At 36.0% G+C, this 20,743-nt stretch overlaps 1 protein-coding gene across 4 annotated transcripts in view; it reads left to right on the forward strand.

Moving 5' to 3' along the window:
- Col4a6 (collagen type IV alpha 6 chain) overlaps nucleotides 1-20,743 on the forward strand; it is a 496,212-nt gene that overhangs the window by 243,157 nt on the left and 232,312 nt on the right. For all 4 annotated transcript variants that reach the window (XM_023702710.1, XM_023702711.1, XM_023702712.1 and 1 more), the window contains exon 3: nucleotides 11,214-11,297. In XM_023702710.1, the coding sequence (XP_023558478.1) occupies nucleotides 11,214-11,297 (84 nt within the window). The remainder of the gene's footprint in view (nucleotides 1-11,213; nucleotides 11,298-20,743) is intronic.

Genomic DNA, 20,743 nt, shown 5'->3' on the forward strand with positions numbered 1-20,743 from the left:
CTCTCTCTCTCTCTCTCTCTCTCTCTCTCTCTCTCTCTCTCTCTCTCTCTCTCTCTCTCTCTCTCTGTCTCTCTCTCTCTCTCTCTCTCTCATCCTAATATATTCCTCCATCATTATTAAAGCATATGGTGTCTACAAACTCTATTCCTTTTTCTGTAATGCTAGCAGTTGCTCATGTTTATTGCCTCAAACTATTATTTCTTAAAAGTTTAAAATGTATAATTCTGGTTTGCTTTTGCATATTTGAATACTTCATTTAAAATAAACATCTCTTCATTAATTTTTCTTTAGCCTGTGTTAGATCATTTAGGAAAGATAGGTTAAGTAAATGCTTGGTTCACAAACTTTTTTTTTAGAAATCACTAATTTAAAAAATAATGTTATTTCTCTAGCATTCTCTAAAGGTAAACTGGTGAGGGGTTTGTGTTTAGGGGGAGTGTGTGTGTGTGTGTGTGTGTGTGTGTGTGTGTGTATGAGCATATGTGTGTGTAGACAGAGGAGAGAACCATTATGAACTCTTTAAAACTTTTAAATATATCATTGTTAAAATTATTATTAAAGCTCAAATTATTGCTATTTGGCTAATGGGTCTATATTCCTTGGTGTGTAATGATAACACTGGATTCACAGAATGAGTTAGGAAATAATTTCTCATTTTACATTTTGTGAAAAATTTTGCATTATTTATTCCTTAAATGTTTGTTAAAAATCACTTTGGAAAGGTTTTTAATTAGTAATTCAACATATTTAATAGGTAAAAAGGTATTCACATTATTATTTTTTTTTTCAGTGAGATTTGATAGTTTGTGCCTTGCAAAAAAAATGACCAAAGAGGGAACTAAGAACTTACCATTAAAGAGCTTTCTAAAATCAGTTTTTTTATGTCATTTCCTAAGAAACAGAAAAGACAATGAGTTTGAGATCATGAAGAATTTATAACTAAGTGAATTTACAATTTAAAATTGCAAAATCCTTGTTCAGGTCACCATCTTCTCTCACTTGAACTACTGAAACATTCTCCTAATTAATCTCCTCACTGCACTGCCGCCCACACCGGTCCATTATCCACACTGTTGCTGGAACTATTTCTTTTCCAAAACTTCTGTCTGGTCATGTTACTCTGATGAAATTACTCAGTGATTTTCTAATACTCAAAATAAAAATCAACCTTCCTAACATCACTTACAAGACTGCGTGAGTCAGTTTTTGTCTGTCTACAGCATTATGCCATGCCACGGCTTCTTTTCCTTTCTTATTTCGGTCACTCTGGCTGCTTTGCCTTTCTCTTGGGTGCCATGCTCTCTCTCACCACAGGAGATGTGCGTATACTGTTCCTTGCTGGATTCGCTGGCTCATCTCCATCTTTTGAGCTAGGTTATGCTTTCTCGCTCATTTCACAGCTCAATTTAAACCACAGTTTTTAAAACAAAACTTCTCTTGCCCGATTCCAGCAATGAGTCTGATTGACCCTTTTACTGTATTCTCATACCTACCCATTTTTCTCCTTTCTGTCATATAGCACAATTATAATGAAGATATTATAATTTACTTTTCCAGTGTTTGCTTTCTCTGTGAGCATATAAGCTCCAAGATAAGCAGATGCAGTGGTGCACACCTGTAATCCCAGCTACTTGGGAGACTGAGGCAGGGTGATCACAAGTTTAAGGCCATCTTGGGCAACTTAGCAACACCTTAGCACAAAATAAAATATAAAAATAATTGAGGAGAGAATGAGTGTTGGAAGTGGATTTCATGGTTTCCAGTATATTTTCTTTAACAGTATATACTTAAGGTCTAGTTGATTACCTGTCACAGTAAGAAGTCAGTAAATATTTGCTGAATGAAGGAATAATGCTGATGTCTTGATGACTTGAAGCTGTAATCTTTCAGGGCATCCTTTTTTTCTATTACCTTTATCACAATTATCCTTTTTTTTTTTTTGTATTTTTAGTACAGGTTCTACAGGGTCCCAGTACACAGACTGGACTCATAGAGATCCTCCTGTTTCAGCCTCCCCAGTGCTGGGATTACAGGCTCCTGCCACCAGGATCAGTCTCAGTCATGGTCTCAGCATGCCCCAGGGATGGAGCCTCCACAGTGCATGGGGCACCGTACCCCAGTCACTGCACTCTGCCTAAGCAGGGGCGTTAGTCTGCTGAGCTACCTGGCTCACCCACAATTATCCTTTTAAATATCTGTATTCCATATGATGGCAGGGAATATATTTACTGTTTTAATAATCAGTTATAGTTCATAAGCAAGAAAATTTGCACACTACATATGTATAGTTTGATGGATTTAAACCAATGTGTACATTTAAAAAGATTACCGCAAATGACATATAGAAAATATATCATCCTAAAAAGTACCTCTGTACAGAAAAAAGTAAAAATTACTCCTATTCTTCTCAATAAGAGGATTTATACTAAATATATTTTATTTTCCTGCCTTCTTTTTTTCAGTATATTGTCTATAAGATTAAACTACTCAGGTCCATGTTTCATTAGTTTATTTTTCATGGGTGAAGAATAAAATAAATAAAATTTGTTTATCCACTCATCTGTTGGTGGAAATCAGGACTATATCCAGTTTGGGGTTATTATGAATAAAGCTCAACACTCATGCACAAGTGACATCTAATTTTTATCATGATATCATACATCACTGCGCCTTGTACACAGCAGGCACTGAAACATTTGTCAAGGAAATGGATGAAGTTATTCCTTACAATGTCAGTTATACCTTTCCTCTTACTTTGGATATCATATTAGAAAATAAATGAGCAAAAGTGACTCAGATACAGGGAAAAGCAGTACTTAGAATAATAATGCTAACAATTAGTTTTGACATACCTCAGAGTTGAATGTGTCCTGCCAGTGTATCATGATGCTAACTGTACAGTCCTCAGATAAAACCCAAGACAGTTAAACTTGACAGCTATTCATTAAGAAATAAACACATCTTTAGTATAAGTGTGTCTCACATGTTGCATGGAATATACTTATAACAATTTCGGTCATATTTATATTACCATGTTACCTATTGTCATCTGAAATCCAAACAGTTTGGCATCCTAGTCTTCATTTGAGAAATTTAACCACCATAACTGTGAAAAGTGTGGGGTCCTCAAGCCTCTTCCAACCTTAAAGCTTGAGTGTCCCTCCCCAGCTCCCATTAACTGACCTTAGGAAATGCTTTTCCTTCACAGCTACTCAGTACTACTGGCAAAGGCATACATTTTAAGACTATTGTAGGCAGCATTTAGTTTGTCTATTAGTGTGCTAAGCATTTTCTTGGTGAACTTAAGTTCTAATTGAGCAATACTACATCTCTTCAAGCCCTACTTTATCCTGGTTGTCTAGGGCTTTTCAAACAGCATCCATCATACTTGTTGCTCTCACACTCCCTGACTCCATCAGTTATGTTTGTGTATAGTGTGCCCACAATTGAGCAGATGTTGGCGTGAATTGCCTTCTTGAGCTACTAAGCAATGTCTGGTGTCAGTTCTTCCTTAAAATAAAGTGTGGGTGACAAGTCACACCTGGAGGTAAGCCAACTCCCACAGACTGCTTCCTTCTCTTCTGAGAGTAATTCATAAACTCACAAGGAGTTGCTGTTGCACTAAATATCATTTAATTTGTGTTTGTTTACATTTCAACAAATACATTTTATTCAGACAGTTCAGTGAAATAACAAAAGTGGACTACTTGGTTATGTATATAGCAGATGCTTATGGTAGCCATTATTACAAATATAACCTCAGGAATAGTTCTGAAGTTTTCAACCTTGAGACCATTAGCAGGGAATGAAGATCATAAAACGGTATCTCAGTATCTTTGCATTGTTTTTTCCCTTTGAGATGCTTAGCTGTATACTGCACAAAGAAGCCTTGACTTTGGCTCTTTATTTTTCCTCTTAAATAGCAAATGATACCAACCTTCTGAAACTAAGAGGGTTTTCTCAAAATCTGAAAAACAGACACATAAAAAATTCCTTTGCCTGTTTCAAATGTAGTTACAAGAATCATACAGGTTTATTAGATGCCTATTTACAAAGTATCCAAACAGTACAAATAATATTGAAAACAGTAAAGAAGTAATACTATAAAGTGCTATTCTTTACAAATGCAAAAAAGAGGGCCAGCCAGATAGCTCAGTGGACTAAAGTGCCTGCTTAGGTAGAGCGCATCAGCTGGAGTTCGATCCCCAGCCTGCTGTGCCAGCCGTGCCCCTGGAGCGCACTGAGCAGTGATTGAGAGTAGGTGTGGTGGTGCATGCCTGTAATCCCAGAACTTGGGAGACTGAAAACAAAGAGAATCACTATGAGTCAAATCTACATAGTGAGACCCTATAGGACCTGTAGACTGTGTACTAAATATATGAAAAATGCAAAAAAAAAAAGTTATCACAATAAGCATTCCTCTTGTTTTTATCTGACTTTGCAACTTTAGGCTAATTCTTGGGACTAGTGAAACAATTCCTACTGAAAAGAAAAAAAAAGAGGCAAAGGATGAGTATACCTGGTTTCTTAGCCCAACTCTGATATTTAGCTTCCTGTGTTAAGGAAGTCACTTACCAACTAAGCTTTCATTCCCTAGGATTTCAATGGGAATTGGCCATTAAGTAAGCACCTGTTAAGAATCTTCATGCACAGTACTTGGATACCTTGATAACATAGGATCCCAGCTAATGTTTATTGAGCATAGTACATGTATCAACACTTTACTTGGGGCATTATCTCATTTAACCTCATAAATTCCTGAGAATTACAATATTATCCCCATTTTATAGTTTGAAAACTTTAAGCTTAGAGATTGAAATTCATTTGTCTTATAGATGATCCAACCAAGGACTTAGTATCAAAGGAGTTTAATGTTTAGGAGGTAAGCAAAGATGTAAATGAACCACTGAAATATTGTAGTTAGATATTGTAATATTGTATAATACATATACTGTACAAAATATATGTATTTTGCACATATATATGCATACACATATATCTAAATATCCATTTCATATCAGTGGTAGAAACTCCAATCAGATTTGGTATGAAAGGTGTTTTGAAGACATTTAAAATTATTAAAACAGTATTATTTTATTATGTTGTATGAAACTGGAGTCAAGAAGCCATTCCAATAACCATTTGCTGGGCTACTTGAAGTTACCTGTTATAGTACAAGGGTTATCTTGCTTTGAACTGTGCAGAATATTAACAATTTCTAGCCTCTTTGCACTACTACCCCTTCTTTATTCTGAGATACAGTCACACCCCTACTCCTCATCAGTTCTTCAACCTCACTAGGATCAATCATTCAATTGATACTTTCTGTTACTTTTTGTTACTTTTTTACTCCCCCTTAGGCACTGCCTATTTTTGCTTCTCTCCTTAAGCAGTCTAGATCCCATGGGCCATCCATAGAATTGTTTCTTTCTATATAGCCTCGACTCCCTTGCCTTCACCCTTCCCCCATGTTTCTTTTTAAGTTTGATTTATGATGAATGGGAAAGGAGATAGGAAGGCATTTTACACAAAAGAACTAGGTCAGAAAAAGGATAGATGTGTGAGATAGAAATGTTATTAAAATATTTAACAAGCATTCAAACATAGATACCAATACATCCAAATGAACTTCCTGCGCAAGCAAAGTAAACATCAACCATAGACCAACTGGCATGGCAATACCAGTGCATACCACTGAATAATCATCTCCAGAGAGAGACCAAAGTGATGCAGAACCTGAGTAATCTGCCATAGGTAATGTAATAATAGTAGCTAGCAGCACATTTTCTAAGCTATCATAGTGCTTTGTATACTTTATATTATTAAAAGCTCCAATCAAACCCTATAATATAGATGCTCTTGTCATCCTCATTCTACACATGGAAAAATTGGACATAAGAGTGATAAAGTCACTTGTTTAAATCTACCGAACTGGAAATATTAGATATTGGATTTAAACCTGTAAGGACTGACTCCACAACTTATAGTTTTAAATGAAGCATACAGCCTCAGGTAGTGAGTAAAACTTAGGTCTGTTCTTTAACACTATGGAGATGTGCAAAGTGATAAACTAGGTTGCTTTTCCTACACAAACATTATTGTTTGCATGAGAGAACAATGCTCTGAGCTGCATAGCCTCAAGAACATTACGAAGACTGTCCCATGGCAATATACAATGCTTGTCCAACGAGTGTGATATTTATTGAAATTGCAGCTTTTCACTGAAGCTGGAGTGGTCATGGGAAAATGTGAACTTAAACTTGGATTTGGGACATATGAGACTGTGGGAATAATATGCCATTAGGGTCTGAAGTGCTCTGCTCTGTGTGCCAGTGGTGTGCCGTAGGCCAAAGTAATTCCATTCAGTGTTCTCATCTGTAAAATCCATGTTTTGGTTTAGACCAGTGGTTTTTAATGAAAGGACCCTAACCCCAGATGGTATTTTAGAAATTATGAGGCTATATTTGATAGTTTTGGCTGGCAGGATGAACACTTAATTACTGGGAAATTTGAATGGTAGTTCTGTGAAGAATTGTATTTTATCCTGAACTACATTTAGAAGACCTCTAGATAGTCTTGGACATGAAAACTTTGTTTATAATTTTATCAGGGTCTAGAATATAATCATTTCTATATATTGAATGAATTCTTCCTGGTTTGATTGTTCCTGAGAAAGTATACCCAATAAAAATGATAAAGATTGTAATTTTCCCCTACAATGTTATAATAAGCTATTTGTCATTCAGAGAATCACTGCACTAATAGTAACTGCATTTCTTATACTTGAGTCACCAATATCACAACCCAATGACATCTATTCTGTACCAACATGCTGTGATTTCATGATGACTCTATGTAGCTGCCAGTTGCTATTTCATAACATGTAGTTACATTATTTTTATTATTTTGGGGGTACTAGGTATTTAATCCAGGTAGCACTGAGCTAAACCCACATTCATTTTGTTTCAAGACTGTGTCACTATTGTGTCCAGGCTGGGCTTGAACTTGTGATTATCCTGCTTCAGGCTTTTGAGTAGCTAAGATTACAGGCATGCATCACTAAACTTGGCAACCGCATCTTCCGATATAGCCATGTAAGAGCTTTAAAAAATTGAGTATTTCAATAGATACCACTTCATTGTAAATAACTATCCTTTTGTTTATAATTAGGTCACAATATTACTTGCATCCTCATATCTTGTTTGTATGCATTTCTTTTTAGGATGGCATAAAAATACTAACTATTATAAAAATGATAAACTATTTTAATGGAGTTAAGAACCATGTATTAGATGATCTTCCAAGGTCTTCTCAGCTTAACTTTCTATGTGTGTAAGAAGAGATGGATTTTAAGAAGCAGAAAATGTTCTAACGCATGCATGACTCTGGTGAAGAGGCCTGGTCCAGTAGGGGTCAAAGTGTCCCCAGACAAGTCAATTTAGAGTATAGGTTACCTTAGGTCCTGGTGTGGTCATGTTACCTTAAAACCACTATCACCCTGCTCACCTCTGTGTAATTGAAGACTCCTGGGGAAATTGCCAAGTTTGGTATTACAGGAAATTGCCTGTGGCCAACGAAGCTTCTCGGATTACTTTCCTCAGTAACCAAGGGCAGTGGTAGTTTCCTGTCTGTTCACTGGACACTATATGCCTCCTTGTTCTGAAGAGTTCCTAAGAAATTTTAGTTTCTTCTCTGAATGTTTTTGTTCAGCTGCTGTCATTGGAATTTGCCTCTTTCTTATCCATCACCCTTACCTCCAGCCTCTTTGTTATATGCTAAACATCTGGAAATTTTTGGAAAATGGTACCAATTTATTTCCTGTAACCCTACTTAATACTTTTGTATACCAATTTTAGGGAATTCTCAAGCAGTCGCTGTTTGGAAATGGGCTAGACTTTCACATAGATGTTAATTTAATTTTTGCAACACCTGTTGAGTCTTCTCACCTGAAACACAGGCCTTTTATCATTTAATAACAAGTATAATTTTTTTCTTTTCACTTACTATACATGCTTGTTAATACTGCTTAGAAAATGCAGAAAAGTGCAGAGAAGAAAATACAAATGACCCATAATCCTATTAGTCAAATACACAAAGGGACTGCAAAGGTGGAGGTAACATTCACTGTCACTCTCTCTGTTGACTATCATGTGCTAGCCTGCAGTATTCTCCTCCCACAGCAGCTCTTGATCTCACCTTTATGAAAAACTTACCTATCCTATATACTGTAAAGTGGAGGACAAACTAGAAAGTGTACAGTAGTACTTAGCATGTCAAAGGCATATAAGGGAGATAAAATATCTCATATCTGGAAAGTGTTTGGAATCTAAAATAGCAATATTTTGTCACAGCTTTGCCATCACTACCTTATTACCAAAGTGTTGTGGTGATAAAGTATTATAGAAATAGCTGAAGAGATAAGAGACCATCTGAAAAATTCACACTGCTCCCTGGGAATTAGAAAAAGGCACATAGTATACAGTGGCAAGAATGATTAAGTGTGTGGCTAGCTTATAAATATGCCTTCCTTATTTAACAAAAAGCAGCAAACATAAAACAAAATATTGGATGATACTAAACTCATCTCAGAGATAATGTTCTTCTTACAGATATTAATCAGAATTTATGCTTTCCTTTATTCCCAAGGTAGATAAAGTCAGAAAGATATTTCCCATCAGTTTTGGGATGCTTGGGAGTATTTGGTAGAGAGAGGACTTCAAAAGCACTAAGACATAAAGGTTTTAAGGTCAAAACTTTAGAGTTAGACCTGGATTCAAATTACAGCTCCATTCCTGAAATAATCAAACATTACTTGGTGTCACCCACTGTTGAAGCATTTAGGATATAATGGTATACAAAAGTCTCCATTTAAATGGAGATTTGATTCTAGTGGGGGAAGCCAAAATGTCTCATGATGAAAACATAACAAAGAACATGATTGGAAGCAACTGCTTTGGGCAGGGTCATCAGGAATGGCCTGAAAATGCAGAGCAAACCTAAGAGCTGGATGATGGAACGAAGCCAGAAATAAAACAAACAAATATAAACTGAGGAGAAGGACATTCCAGGAAGAAATAACATCTGGCCAGAAGTTTTGTGGGAAGGACAGGCCTGATTTTTTAAAATGATAGAATAAATACTCACACATGTGATTGAAGCTGAGCAAGCCAAAGAGAGAGTGAGGAGGTAAGTCTGAGGAGCATCAGGTCATGTGGGGCCTTGGAGAAATTCACCCAGCAAGTATCATCACTAGAAAGCATTGGGAGGGAAAATAAAGTTGGAGACTTTAGGGACTATTTACAATAGCACTTGAGGAATTTGAATCTGACCAATTGGGCATGGAGGCGTCACTGTAAGATTTGAATTATGGGCTGGAAATGGAACCTGAGAAGATGAGAGCACGGTACAGAGTGACCGTTTTCATCTGTTACTACATTTCTAGCATTTGAATTTCCCCCAGATTCTCTGCTACAGCCACTGCTTTCTCACAAAATGCAAATGCTTGAACTACTGAACACCTGCATTCACAGCAACCTAATGCAAAGAAATTCTCTTGTGTTTTGTGGCTGGGATTTCTACCAACAAGGCAATATCTACATCATAGTTCCCAAACCAGCTAACAAACTGGCTATTTTGTAAGGTAAATACCTGTTCTACAAGGATGGTATCTTTTATTTAAAAATGCAAAATGGTAAAATAATAATAATAACAATGAAAAGCATTAAAAACAATACAAAATTTCACTAAACCAAGTAATAGGAATTCAACAATGATTACTATATTGTATGATGTTATCTTCAAATTAGTTGTTTGGGTTACCAGATATAAACCAGCAAAATTGCTTAAAAAACACAACAAAACAACAACAGAAAAGTCATAAGAAATTAAAAAGAAAAAAGGGGAATAAGAAGAAACAAATATTAAGCATTAACTGCTTCTTTCAAAAGACCAGCAGAAATTAGCATTAGGAAATGATCAACAGGTATTTAAATTCAGCAAAATATCTCAATATAGTCCAATAGTCCATAATAGTAGTGTATTATCAGCAGAACTGGAAATTGTCAGAAGTTGTTGACTAGAGCCTTTTACAGCTCAGCATATTAATATGTCATTATTTTTTACACTTTGTGGTTATACTTTTCTGCTGGATGAACTGGCATCAAGTATGAAAAGGTCCTTTAAACACGTCTCCAAATACAGCTTCTCTAGCTGCAATGGAACACCTATCTCTGGCAAAACAAAACAAAAAAGGAGATATAAATGAAGGACAATTTTGTAGTGATATATATATATATATATATATATATATATATATATAATAGGATAGATATAAAGCTACTTTCTCTTATTCAATGAGAAGATTTGTACTAATAGTGTTTAGACAAGAGATTATGTCTACATCTTGTACAGTTAATAACTACTATAAAGACAACAGTATGCAATGTATTAATTATTGTAACTGTCCTATTAACCTGTTTTGAAACTGTCTCATTGCTATTTCTCATTAAAATTAATTTTAAAATTTAACAAAAAATCATCAATAGAGTGAAAAAAAACATGAATTGGGAAAAACTTGTAAAAAAAATTTAAATATTGAGCCTCCACAATTTGACACCCAATCCAAAAATGGGTATCTGAGGTGAATATACACTCGGCAAATGAAGAAATACAAATGGTAAATAAACATATGAAAAAATGTTCAATGTCATTGGTCATTCAAGTGATGCAAATTAAAACAACACTGAGATTCCATCTCATCCCAGAAAGAATAGCTATCATCAAGAAGTAGACTGATAACACATTGCTAGAGGGGCTGTGGGGAAAAAGGGACTCTTCTTCACTGGGCGTGGGAGTGCAGACTGGTGCAACCGCTATGGAAATCAGTGTGAAGATTCCTTCAAAATCTAGGATTGGGGATCCCATTCAAGCCAGCTGTTCCTCTTCTGGGTATTTTTCCAAAAGAACTAAAAACATCATACCACAACAATACATATACAGCCATGTTTATGGCAGTGCAATTTGTCATAGCTAAGTCATAGAAACAAGAATGGTATCTTAAGATGAGTTTTCAACTTCTGAATACTGACATTATAGGTAAAATCTTTGGTTCACTTTAAACTTACTTAGTTAAGACGGGTGTGACTAAGGGTTCTTTGGGGCAACACTATTTCTTGATTTACATGATCTAAACTTTTCTTTTTTGTTGTTAACAGGGAGAGAAGGAGTCTTATGGAAAGCCATGTGGAGGCCAAGACTGCAGTCAAGGTTGTAAATGTTCTCCTGAAAAGGGAGCTAGAGTAAGTTGCTTATTTCTCTATTCAAACACAAACAGATACAGGTGCCATTATCTGTTTTCTTTAAAATTATCTTCTTAGAACTTACTTGTATGACCTCAAAAAACAATCAAAGTGATGAGGACCAGCTGGAAGAAGCTTCGCCAACTAATGACAGACAGAACTAGACTGGTATAACAGACTCTGAGAGACCAAGTAGTTTCCCTCATTGACTTAATGTCAAAGTTCTCCAGAGTTTCATTGGCATACTTCCAAAAGTCAATTAGGTTTGCAGAACCAGACTGTGATCATGTTTGTATGAATTTTCATAGCTCATTTATATCTAGTTGATTTTTCCCTACCACTCTGACAAACAGGTGGTCAAATTATTATCTACAGACTGGGATGTGATTTACCCAAAACTACCCTGCTTGTTAGGGATAGAATCAAGAGTATAGGATAGGGGCCAGGGAAATGGCTCAGTAGAATAAGCACTTCCCTGGCAAGCACAAGGACCTGAGTTCAATCCCCAGTTCCACCAAAAAAAAAAAAAAAAAAGAATATAGGAAATATGTAAAGTCCACAAATATCAACAAGTACAGAACAAAATGACTTGCAGGTACTACACAAAATCATGAGACATGTTTTCAAACACCGTAACATGTTTAATATATTAGTGCTATGCACAGTTGAAATTGTTGTATAAATTGCAATGAATACAGTAGATTACCATAAAATTTCCATCAATCCTTGCATTTGCATAGTTCCCAGGCAGGTTTTATCTCTGATTTTCACTAAATAAATCTACATTTTTTAGTATAATCTAGAAAAATATTTAAAGCAGTTTAGGCTACTGGAAGTTAATATTTCCATATTGTATGGCCATCAGGTGTAATGCACAACTTCCAGTTTCCGGTACTTGCACTCTCATCTCATTCAAACAAGTCTTCTTTATACAGTCAAAGGAAGATAGCATCATAAATAGATCAACTAAACCTTCAGAAATATAGCCAAGCACAGAACACTGTGACCGCTCCACCTTCTCTTTCATTATCTTCCATTTTCTGTAAAGCGAAATGTCAAACTGTATCAGAATTGGAACAAAAAGAATTAAAAAACCATCTCTTCATCAAAAAGGATCAGACCTATTATATTTTTTATTATTTTATTTTTTAAGGAGAATAAAAATAGCAAGGAAATATAGAAATGATACAGAATTTCACTTAACAAAATGGTAGGAATTCAACAAAGGTTGCTGTATTGCATCTTATTGTTTTTAAGTTAGTTTAAAGACATAAAGAATCATGAAATATCAGAAAGAAAAGACGTCTTAGTGAGCTTCTCATCTTATCTGCTGAATGAATAGAGATTCAGAAGAAAAATGACTTCCTCGGGTCACAGGGTAAATTGATAACAAATTTCCACCTATGACCTGAATCCTTTGATTTTTGATTTCTCACCTATTTACTGCATGTACTCACTGCTGACTCCCAGGTAAACCACGCTCACTGTAGCCACCAAGATCCATGCCTTCACCTCTGATCTACAATCAGGAAACACTAGACAAATGTAAGTCTGTAGTAAACATCCAGATGCATTCTTAAACCATGTGCAAGTGGTACTGACATAGCAAAAGTCCCCCCATAACACTATTGATGTTGTCTTTTCCTATGCATAATTAGAGATACATACACACACACATACACAAACACACACACACTCGTCTCTTTTTTATTATTTTTTTATTTTATTGAGAAACAAATATCAATGAGACACTTTCCAAGCTGATTAATAGTACATTTTCAATAATTAATACACTACACATAGTTATCTTCTCAGCGGTCATCCACAGCACAAGAAGCATCCAGGGCATCCCGTCCAAACACTACTACTACAAATCTTTCCCTTCCCTGAACCAAGAGAAAGCAACCATACATCTGTCCTAACTATTCTGTATATACAATTACAAAATGGTCCTTCCTCTGTGTCCCTCCTCTCCAGTTCAGTCCTATAAGAGAAGGATATTCTATTAGCATCTAAATATTATGGGTGCTTGAATTCAGCGAAATATTCCAGCATAGTCCAGTTGTCCACAACAGTAGTGGGTTATCCACAGAAGTTTTTGACTAGAGCCTTTTACAACTCAGCATATTAATATGGCTTTACTTTTTATACTTCATTTTTATACTTTTCTGCTGGATGGTTAAAACCAAGATAAAGCAAGACCTACATAACAAGAAATGTAACTTTTGTATCTGATAAGGTCAGTCAATTTCCCTCAGGATTTATCCTGTAACCCTGTACTGTACTTTGTAGATCGTTTGTTAGTGTCAGCCATGTGGATGAGTCACAGCCACTGCTTGGCCAATTTGCTCTCTGTGAAAGCCTGAGAGAATGTTTTCTCTCCATGTGACTCTCCTTAGGCACACTCTACATCATTGATCACATTCCTCTGTGGCTCCATAATCTCCTTCATCAGAAAATTTGGGGCACAACTGAGTTACATGATGCTACAGTATGGGTTCTCCTATGTCCTTAGTCTTCATTGACCTTGAAAGGCTAGGGCAAAAATGTTGGTGGACATTGCAGCCCTTCCTTTTCTCCAATTTTTGATCTGCAAACTTAGGTTATTAACCCTCCAGAAGAGAAACTTATCACTACCCTGCAACATATGCAGGTCAGTTTACCCTAACTATCTGTCTAAATATCGAACATCTTAGGCATAACGTGGAACATAAGATTATGTTTATGAAGTCTGAAATCTATTGGCAAAGCCTGAACTTTTTGACTTTCATATTTATTTTATAAATAAAATTATACATAGGCCATTTTTCATTGAATATGTCCTTAAAACTATTTCTTCTACCCCATAGTTTAATTCAACTATTTCCTTTCTAATTGTTTGTTTCTGAATTTTTACTATTTTAGAAAATGGCAATGTTACAGTGCAAGTATTTGAATAAGACTCCTTGTGTTTATCTCTATACTGAGATCCTGGGAATTAGAATTATTAAATAGACATCTTTAGTTGTCAAAGCTACCAATAAATTACCCCACAAAGTATCTTCCAACTCATACACTGATTAGCATTGTATGTGTGCCCATGTTTCTACACCCTTAACACTTCGTATCTATACTAAGACACTGAATGAAAATTATTTTCAGTGCCTGAATTTGGAATGATTTTAAGCATCTTTTTGCATATTCATTGGAAGTTTGTATTTCTCATACAAATTTCCTGGACATAACCATTAACCATTTCCCTATATGCTGATTCTTATTGACTTCATCCCTGCAACAACCCAAGTGCAAATAGGTAAGACTTGAAGATTGATCAAACGAGTATTTCCTAATGGCTCATGGGATTGGGGTGGGAAATATCTAATCAAACCTAAGAGCCAGGGAAATGAGAACAAGCTCTGTTCTGTGAACCTTTAAAAGCAGAAAAGCATATATCTGAACTTAAGGCAATCCTACATCAGACAAACATAATATGCTGAACTCACTATTGAAGTCTAACCTAAATATATATATATATATATATATATATATATATATATATATATATATATATATATATATATATATATATATATATCAGGCAGTGAATTTACTCTTTGATGAGCCCTTCTTTGAGTTCCAAAAATCTGTAGCCCAAGTCTAGCTTCTCTTTTAAAGGCATCTAAGACCTTATCAGATCCAAAAGCTACAACTCTTGTTGCATAGGTCCTGCTTTACCTTGATCTTAACCATCCAGCAGAAAAGTATAAAAACAAAGTATAAGAAGTAAAGCCGTGCTGTTATGTTGAGCTGTAGGGGACTCAGGTCAACAATTTCTGACATTGCCAGTGAAGTGGAAGACCCAATACTATTATGGGCTACTGGACTCTTTTGGAATATTTTGCTGAGTTAACACACCTGTAATATTCAAATACTGGAACTTAACCAAAAAAAGGTATACAGAAGAATGTCCATTTTGTATCTGTGTATTCATAATGGTTAGGATAGATATATAGTTGCATTCTCTTAATGAATAGAGTGATTTGTTCTAATAGTGTTTGTAAATAGGATATCATGTCTGCATCATTTCTTTTCTTTTTTTTCTTTTTTTTTTTTGGCAGAACTGGGGATTAATCTCAGGTCCTTGCACTTGCCAGGGAAGCACTTATTCCACTGAGCCATCTCCCTGGCCCCCAATGTCCGCATCTTGTACAGCAATTAACCACTAGGAAGAATGTATGTAATGTTTAATTATTGAAATTGTCCTACCAATTTGGTTAGAAACTGTCTCATTGCTATTTGTTTCTCAATAAAATTATGGGAAAAAATAAAATAAAGGCATCTGAGTGACTGAATGGAGTAGGGAATGGAGGAATCTGGAATATCACAGAGGACACAGAATTAAACACATTCCCAAAACATTATTTCTGAAGTCTAAAATTTCTTAAAACACTTGTCAGGGCTATTGATTCACACCTAGCTGCATTTTGTAAGTCAAAAAAACAATGTGGTGTTTTACAAATAGATAAGGTGGCCAGTGTTTGTGGGGTGAACTGAACATGGATGCTTGGTGCCACTTGTCACCAGATCCTGTTTAGTCATATTGTCTTTCCCTCCTATGGTCCAAAAGTCAAACAAGATTGTTTAAACTGGCCCCACATTATTGATCCTGCAGGACAATCCCTCTGTACCCCTTCTGTGCAGATGTCAGAAGAGTTTGAGACTGTTTTCTTTAGTTGAGCAGACAACACTGTTTGGATTTCAAGCTGTTACTCTTTAGCTGGGAGAGGAATGGTAGGTTGGACCACTACTGAGCAATGTTGCAGCCCTTGCCAGGCCCACCTCCTGCTTTGGGAAGACATCAAGCACATAGCTTGCTAGGCAGTGTATAATTTTCCTTTGCCAGAAGCCTTGTGAACTGACTAGAACATTTCATCAACACCTAGTACTCATGCAAGCTCCAATCCAACCTTTTTGGGGTGAAGCCACCTCGAAGTGATTTCTGCAAGGTATGCTCCTCTGGTAAAAGCTTTTGTCTGTAGTAGCATATGTTTTTCCCTTTCCAAGGCATGACAATGCACCCTTTCTTGGAGCCTGCTACTGTGTGTATGCAACAAATAAAGAAACTGATGAGACACTTGCCCAAGGTCACGAGCTCCTTAGCTAAATCTTATTTAGCCTAATTTAAGAAGAATAGCAACTTTAAAAAGATAACATAGTATTAATGAGTCCCTCTCCCACATTTAGATTTATATTTAATATTTAACTTTTAGTTTTCTTTATCAGGGGTAGGTTTTATCTAGAAAAGCCATTTTTTGAGTTGTCATCTTATCTGTAATTTTTTCCTGATATTTGATTGAACAGAACATTTTAGGGTGACAGTTCCATGTCTTCTCTTTTTCTCTTGGACTGAAAAGCTGTCTCTGAATTATACTCCATCAGCCTGTACTTTTTTTGAAGTTGGAGATAGGAGCAAAGGAGATGTTTACTCTGTTCTCACCCTAGTATTGCTCTCTGTTTTGGTGTTCTAGTGTTTATATACAATATGGCAAGCTCCTTATTATCCATGGCATCCAAAGGAGCATTAATACAAATAACCCAACAGTATTATAATAAAATAACAGGGAATGTTTGGATTTCCCTTTGGGTAATGGCTCTTTATCCCACTTTATGGCTTGAGAAACACTGTCCTAGCTTGAAGATTTGTGAGGATAGAATTTCATGGGAATCCAAGCTCAAGTTTTGTTTTTATCTCCTGAGTGCATCCTGCTGCTTCTCTGCCAGTTTCTCACGAATTCCAGAGACCAGATACATTAAACACTATTCCTTCCTTTTCTTAATTCTCCTATAAACTGCTAGTGTTCCATGTATCAGGTGACTAGTTTAGCTGCCAAAAGCCTTTTCCATTTTCTCCTGAATTAGACAATTGCTATGTACATCTTCCCTTCCTCCTGCATACCCTTCCCCACAACACACAGACACACAGACACACACACACACACACACACACACACACACACACAAACTCCTGCCTTGATCAACCACTACCATACACACTGAAATCCTGCTTTTCCAAAGTGAAAGTTTGTATTGCAGATGAGCTGTTTACGCAGCCAGGTTTTTGCTCCAGTTGCATGTAAAGTTTTTGCCTTAATTACCCACTTATTCCTGAACTTTCCATGCTGACACTGACTACTAATCTGCTTGTTGTCCAATCCAGCGGATATCTTTTTAACCAATCAATTTTTTTAATTCTTAAATTCTTGACATTACAGAACTAAACTGAAATTAACATTCCACTCTTATATTTCTTATTGACAAACAGAAAATCCATGAGCCAAAAAACACAAAACAAACTAAACAGGGAGATTCTTATAAAACTAAATGTGGATTCCAGCATTAAGAGCTGAACAGAAAATGTAATTTTTTTAAATTCTTAGCAGATGATAAGATGTAGAAACTGAACACTTACAAATTACTTAAAACCTGGAATCACTGACCAGAAACATCAACAAGATCTGCCAGATGTTTGGGGCCCAGATCAAAATTGTCAACCCAGTCAAAGGCTCTTATTGTAGGCAGCTTACTATTACTGGCTCGGCTGCTAGCATTAGTGTGGCCTAATACTTAATCAATGCCAGGCCCTCCTCTGAGAAGGGCATGGGGTGCAGGTAGAATGGTGTAGGTTCACCCATAACCCTCCTCTGCTATTTTCTCAACAGATACTTTTGATTCTCAGACATTCATGAAACCTCTGCTGCATAAGACACTCCTTTTGCCCTAAAACTCTCTGTGCCCTTGGATTTCATACCATTCACATAGTTCTTTTTTTTACTTTGATTAGGAACCTCTGAGAGTTGCATCCCCCTCTCTTTTCTTACTGTTGCCCTCTTCCAAGGTGGTTTCAAATGCTGAAAGAATTTCAACCACCACCTATACATTGATAAATATTAAATCTGTAGCTCTGGCTCAACATTGCTTCAGGTCAATATTGGCTATGGCTTGTTTGAAAGATATTTTTGCTTGTATTTTTTATTGGCATTGCACAAACATTTCTCATGCAAAACTCAACCACCTGCAAAACTCAACCACCAAATCTTGTCAAACTAATTCCCTCCCAAATGCTACATGCATTTTGTCCATCTCAGCAGCAAATGGGACCACAGTAAGCACTCAGTTGCTGAAGTGAGAGAACTTGGATTCAGTCTTGTCTTCTTTCCCTTACTCACTACCACTTCCAACTTACTATCAAGTCCTATACATTTGTCTTCTGGAATGAAGTTCAAATTCACCCACTTTTCTCCATCCTCATTTTTCCAATTCAAGCCTGCATCATTTCCTACCTGAATTAATACAATAGTTTCTAGACTTTTCTCCTAGCCTCTAATTTCTCTGTCTTTTCCCAGCTATTTCCCACTTTCCTGTCCTACTATTTCAAACTACAAATAGCATCATGAAACTCTTGCTTAAAATCCTTCAGTGCCTCCCAATAGATTTCACAAGGAAATCTTTAGAACACATACACTGTCCTCCATGACCTGGCTCTGGAATACCTTTCATACATTACCTCTCATTATTAGAAACCCTACTTCTTCTGTTCAGAAAATAAAATAAGAATTTATTTGAAAACATGCATATACATTGAACTATGTATAGTTCTTACAACCTACTATATCATTTGATGTGGTGCAGATTTTATATCTGTTTGTCAGCCCATGTGTGCTGTCCATCCACTAGTTCAACTTATTTCTCTGTTAACTGGCTTAAAACAACAAGAAGTTCATCATTTTGTAAAGCTTTCCATGATCTGCAAGTTTGAGATTGCCTATTCTTATGATCACTCATTTCATGCTAAATATGATTATTTACTTCTTTGTTTGCCACTATGTTATGAATTGCTGGATGGCAGAGACTGGGCACTGGATGCTGTTCTGTGGAAGTCTTCCCAATTGACTGAGTTGTTTAGCTAGATGTAGACCCATCCCTGCTTGCCACACCCTGAATTAACTGTTAGGTCCTTCTGAAGCCAATTGAGTTTCTGTCTAGGAAGGACTCAAAGATGGAAAAAAGCAAAGAGGGTCCAGAGATATAACTGAGCAGCAGTAGTGCCTGCCTGACAAACAAAAGGTACTGAGTTTGATGCCAGGTACAAAAAAAGGTCAAGAGATAGAGCAATCATTTCCTTATCAGTTTTAGGTCTCATGCACTCTAAGAGTAATACTCTCTAGTTCCTATAGTTTCCTTTAGGGATTCTGTTTTCCTTAACCTCCCTGAATTATTCACCGAAATGTTTTTTTTTTCTTCCCAATCGTGTCTTGCTCTATTGATCAACACAAGATATTTGCCAAATCATATTATTTTGGTTTTTGTTATACTTTTAACAATTTTTTCTTCCTCAAATTTGAAGATATTCACAAATAACTATGAATTAAAGTCATCCCTAACTCTCTTTTTCACATTTCTGTTCTCCTTTCCACCAAACATTTTATAAAACTTTGATGGTCTTGCATTGCCATTGTTCCTTTGCCCTGTAGGGAAAGGAGGGAAGTAATCTCTGGGCAGGGAAGTAACCACTGGGTGGCAGTAGGAGAGAGGTAGAAAATCAAATGTCCTCTGTGGTCACTTAGGTCCAATGGTACTTGATGACAATGTTATAAATTGGTGTCTGTGTACTGAATCAAAATAGTCATAGCTCAGCAGTCATAGTTCAGCAGATGTTCATAGATGATTTAAATATTTATTTCATCATAATAGAATATTAATGGGTTTATGGAGCATATTTTCCACAGCATTATGGGACGCTTCTGCTAAAGAACAACCAAAAGTAAAACCATATTAATATGATGATATGTAAAAGGCTCAAGTCAACAACTTCTGACATTGCCAGTCTTGCAAATAACCCACTACTATCATGGACTACTGGACTGTATTGGATTATTTTGCTGAATTCAAGCTCCTACACTATTTGAATAGCAATGGAGTACACATCTCTGACAAAAGTAAACAAAAAAGGGGGATATAAATGAAGGACCATTTTGTAGTGAAAATATATATATATATATATATGTGTGTGTGTGTATAGAAAATAGTTAGGATACATATACAGCTACTTTCTCTTAGTTCAATGAAAAGAAAGATTTGTACTAATAGTGTTTAGAGAAGATATCATGTCTGCATCTTGTACTATGAATAACTACTACTAAGATAATAATATGCAATGTATTATTGTAAATGTCTTACTAACCTGTTTTGAAACTGTCTCAATGCTATTTCTTTCTCAATGAAATGAATATAAAGAAAAATAACAAATGTCAAGGAGCTGGAGAAGGAGAAAAATACCCAGGTGTAAAGAGCACCATTTATTATTTTTATTTTTTTTTTTCAAAATTTTATTGATAAACAGATAGCAATGAGACAGTTTCAAATCAAATTGGAAGTACAGTTTCAACAAATAACACACTGCATATATT

Source organism: Octodon degus, unplaced genomic scaffold (assembly GCF_000260255.1).
Source record: "Octodon degus isolate 3935 unplaced genomic scaffold, OctDeg1.0 scaffold00157, whole genome shotgun sequence".
In the NCBI taxonomy this organism is placed as follows: Eukaryota; Metazoa; Chordata; class Mammalia; order Rodentia; family Octodontidae; genus Octodon; species Octodon degus.